The 4,476-nt window shown below is 45.8% G+C and overlaps 1 protein-coding gene across 1 annotated transcript; it reads right to left on the reverse strand.

The window, feature by feature from the left end:
* Nucleotides 1-580: 580 nt before the first annotated feature.
* Nucleotides 581-3,401, reverse strand: LOC100283975 (uncharacterized). The gene is made up of 8 exons (NM_001156873.2): nt 3,142-3,401; nt 2,842-3,056; nt 2,360-2,517; nt 2,036-2,223; nt 1,696-1,948; nt 1,401-1,549; nt 1,147-1,299; nt 581-1,019 (listed from the first exon to the last, which is right to left on the reverse strand). Exons 1-8 carry the CDS (start codon nt 3,344-3,346, stop codon nt 703-705), a joined length of 1,638 nt encoding a protein of 545 aa, NP_001150345.2. The 5' UTR covers nt 3,347-3,401; the 3' UTR covers nt 581-702.
* Nucleotides 3,402-4,476: the final 1,075 nt, after the last annotated feature.

Below are 4,476 nucleotides of genomic sequence, written 5' to 3' on the forward strand. Positions count from 1 at the left end.
ATAGGATCACCCGAAATCAATGATTTTATGGTTTTTAGTGTGCGACCAGATCTGTAACTGTAAGACAGGAGTCAGTATATCTGCAGAACATAATGATCGATCGAGAAATTCGAGAGTTTAATCTGATGGTTGCAGAAGCTTTTTTTTCTTTTTTCTTTTTTTGCTATTTAGATGAAGCTTGCTTTCGCTCTGAATACAAGTGCGTTTCGATTCAACTTTAACTACAAAGCAGGATTCTCGAGCATGTAACTTGCATCTCAGTGGAGACAGAAACACTATATTAGCTTTGTGCTTTAGGAGTTCAGGCTCTGTGGACTGTAAATATGTATCAACTTGTTAGGTGTAGATATCTATCCTCGCATGCGTGTAGATCATTAAAAATGAGTTAATATGTCCTCCTAGGTCTGGTTTCGTTCCTTGCTGCATATTTCAGTTCTCGCAATCAAAATAACAAACGAACACTCATCGCTGCTGATTGGATCTGCTATTCTGCATCGTTAGCATACGAAGTCACTAGAGTTCACTAGCATATCCAACCAAAAAATAAAAATACAAGCTAAAGACGATAGGAAAACTTCGTACTTTGAGTTGGGTTTGCATCAAACGCCTCATGAACTACAAGCTAGTTGAGCTAGGCAGGCGTTCATCTCTGTTTTTCAACAAATACTCTCGGATTCATACGCCATACAACAAATAACTTGGCTACTCATCATCCTCGGCCTTAGCCTTCTTTTTCTTCTTCTTCTTACCATCGGTGGCGGTCTTAGGTTCAGCTTCTTCGGAAGCTTCACGGCTCTTCTTTTTCTTTTTCTTAGGGGTAGTATCTGCTGCACCGTTCTCCTCCTGTGCCTCCTCCTCCAGCTTATGCTTCTTTTTCTTCTTCTTCTTCTCAGTTCCAGGCTCAGCTTCTCCACCAGCAACGTTGGAGGGTTTATCCACGTCCATTGCATCACCATCAGCCTTGGTTTTGGTCTTCTTTTTCTTGCTTTTCTTGGGAGATGCATCGGTCTTCTCGATATCTGCACAAGTTGAAGAACAGGGAAATATTACTCAACCACAAATGCAACGTGTAATGCATTGTCCTCTATAAGCAATTAAAATTAAAACAGTTTGCATTTCTAAGAGATAGAACTAGCATATGCTTACCATCATCATCCATTGAGGTGCCATTGACCATGCTGTCAATAGCGGCTTTCATCACATCAAGGTTTTTACGAGGCGCAACACCCTTGTCATAGAATTCCAGTCTCTCCTCGACTTGCTCACGCAACTTTTGCCCAAAGACAGAGGTGCTAGCCTCTGAAGTCAAGAGTACAGTACAAAACAATCAAAAAGATGCTTTTGGAATGAGTAAACTTAGCATACAAAACAGTCCGGTGACAGAGCTTCCTCGAACTAACCCGAGTAGCAGTCAATGCGTGAAGCAATCGAGCATTTGTTTGCCAGGTAACGAGCCATTCTGCCCTTGTTCTTAGTTGAAGCACGGCCAATAAAGGAGGAGTGGAATATAAGCCCATACTTTGGTGTGTTCCCTCGAGTTTTCAGTGCTCTGGTGGACAAAGGACAAGTGTAAGGGCATCTTCCTACTAGCAAGACTTACTCAAGTATGACCAGTGTATAACCATAAATTACAGAGTTAACTGAGAACTATTGAAACAGTGGGAAACCCAAAAGATGTTTTAAGAATTTACCAACCTGAATAGGGCCTTCTCAGCACCAAGTATTTGAAGGGTGGAGGCTGCACACTTAGCAAGGTTTGAAAGACTGCCAGCATGAGAGATTAGGCGAGCTCCAACTACTTCACCAATCAACGATGTCAGGTTGGGTGCAATATCATTCATCTTAGTCACAAGATACTCATAAAGGTTTTTGCGATACTCAGAGAGATTCATAACCCTTTGGGCAAATTGCTGGACATTGATCAAATCAACTGGTGACAGATCCTGGCCTGAAAACAAACAATAAAAACAAAGCATAAGAGCATTTACTACAATCACCATAGTCAAACTAAATTGACTGCATCATATCCCATTACCCATTGAAGCCTTTGCTGCTTCAACAATTTCTTTAGCCTTGTCCTCGTCGCCAACTATATCAGCCAAAGCAGGAATATCTTTTTCCGTCAAATCAGATTTGTTCACGATAAACTTAGCAAGCTTGGCATATAGGTAATTGTCGTTCACAATCTTGACAAGCTCAGGGAAGTGCCATGAGAACCATTCCCTGCAGTGTTTTATTGAGAAAACAGTAAATAATCATACCAAGGGCATATTGGCACATTCATATCCTCAAAGCTCCCTGCCTATGATGCCTCTTAGAAAATTGACAATAAACAGTTATAGGAGAACAAGCAACAGACCTGACTCTCATGGAGAAGGAATTGATGTCCTTGTCAAGCGTATCCAATAGAAAGATTGCCTGGATCACCATGTTGTCAACACGATTCACATTGAACTTCACCTTGGCCCTGCTGTAGCTATGCCCCAGGCCAAGCTGGGCCTTCTCCAAGTCAGAATCCTACAATCACCATCGGAAAAACAAATTAAGCACATCAAGCATCCAACTTCACAACAAAATTTGATACACTATGCATAAGCCCAGCAGCCAAAATTTTGCAAGCATACTCACACAATTTTGAGATGATCAACATAAAAAAAAACAAATTTGGCCAGGCATCCAGCTCCACCCCCCCCCCCCCCCCCCAAAAAAAGAACCTATGATATGCTATATAAGCCCAGCGGGCAGAGCTTCACAAAGCATGTTCCGGCAACTTCGAGCCACACCGGACACTTACAATGCAGAATCTGAGCCTCTGAACATGGGATGTGGAAAACGCGATACCTTAAGCTCGTTGATGAAACGGTCGAAGTGGAGGCGGACACCGCGGAGCAGCTCCTGGACGAATTCGTTGCTCTGGCAGGGAATGCCGGTGACCTCGGAGATGTGAGAACCGACCTTGGGCTCGACGACCCCGAGGCTGTATTTGGCCTTCTTCCCCTCCTTGGGCTTCGGCAGGTTCAGCTCCAGGAAACTCCTCAGTTCATCGGTCATGATCCCTGACCAAAGGAAAAGCCAAACCCCGGTTCAAAACAAAAACATCTCGCAGCGACGCTGCGTGTTTAGGTAGAGGGGAGGGGGAACCTTCGGATATAGCGTTGCACTGATTGAGTGCATCGACGGCAGAGGAGAAAGGGTTGAAGGCGGTGAGCTTGACGGCCTTGCCGAAGCGATCGAGGTCCAGCACGGAGGAGCGAACGGCCTCCACGCTCTGCCCGATCTCATCGATGCCGTACGCGTGGAATAGACCGTAGCCGGACGCCGACTCGAACAGCAGGTACAGCGCCATCTCGCCGGCGGATGGCCGCGGCAGCTGCTGGTTGGGGGTCCGAGGGGCGGCGGAGGGTTAGGGTTTTAGGAGGACACAAGAGTGACGGGGTTGACACGAGGCGGCGGGGCAGAATTTATGGGCTCTCGTGGGCCGTCAGATTTACCTTATTTTTCTTATTTTTTCTTGCACATATTCTCGAGTCAGTCACAATATCAACACGTCAATCGATGACCTAATGTGGACGTTCATATTATTTCACCATGCCCACGTCTGACTCCCCCGTGACGCCCCAGCCCCCAAACCGTGCTGCACCCTAGACCGCTCATCCCGTCGACACGCTCACTGCTCCCCCACCGCAGTTCACACCCGCGCCCCGGCTCCCCCACCTCACTGTGCGGCTCTATCGCCGTGACCATCATTACCACACTAGATGAGTGCCCGTGCGTTGCAACGGGAACGGTTGAAAGAAGGGAGCAAAGGGTAGTGTTTATCGGCTGGACAGGGAAGAAGAGCACGGATCTGGGGACGACGACAGCGGCGGTGGCGTGCAAGGGAGTGCGACGTGAGGGTCGGGGGCAACGAACGTGTGCTACCATGTTAGACCGGTCAGCCAACAACCCACGCATGCGAGCCAACAACACACGCATGCGAGAGGCAGAGAACAACATTATATGAATAGTGGTTAATATGATAAAATACATTGATATGCAAACTCCCTTTTTTGATCACTAACCAATCATGTAGTCCACAACAGCAGGCAACATTTTATCACTGACCATTCGTAGTCTGATAATACAGTCAAATTGCAAAAAGTTCATGACATACTTTATTTCATGACATAAGAACCCTCAGTCCACCAAGCTTGCGTATAGCTCTCTCCTCAGCGACACACCTCTTGTACCTCTGGAACTTGAGTTGGGTGATACCCTGGTGCTTGGGCTTGCCATAGACAATACACTTGGGCAAAGGCCTCTTCCTACAATCCATCAGATTTTTGTCGCCCCTTGCAACAATAGAAAAGTTGTTTGATAAAATTATAGTGTGTAACGATTACATAGAAATAAACAACATATGTATTCTCGACATCAATATATCACAAATCATTTGCACAAATGAATGCCACCACAACTATAGACAGACAGATCACA

This window comes from Zea mays, chromosome 1 (assembly GCF_902167145.1).
Source record: "Zea mays cultivar B73 chromosome 1, Zm-B73-REFERENCE-NAM-5.0, whole genome shotgun sequence".
In the NCBI taxonomy this organism is placed as follows: Eukaryota; Viridiplantae; Streptophyta; class Magnoliopsida; order Poales; family Poaceae; genus Zea; species Zea mays.

Bases quoted from the DNA above. Each gene is read 5' to 3' on its own strand.
- LOC100283975 (NM_001156873.2), bottom strand. From the start codon at position 3,346: ATGGCGCTGTACCTGCTGTTCGAGTCGGCGTCCGGCTACGGTCTATTC. The intron at 2,518-2,841 runs GTATCGCGTTTT...TGGTGATTGTAG, and splicing joins GTTTCATCAACGAGCTTAAG to GATTCTGACTTGGAGAAGGC. The intron at 1,300-1,400 runs GTTAGTTCGAGG...TCTTGACTTCAG, and splicing joins ACGCATTGACTGCTACTCGG to AGGCTAGCACCTCTGTCTTT.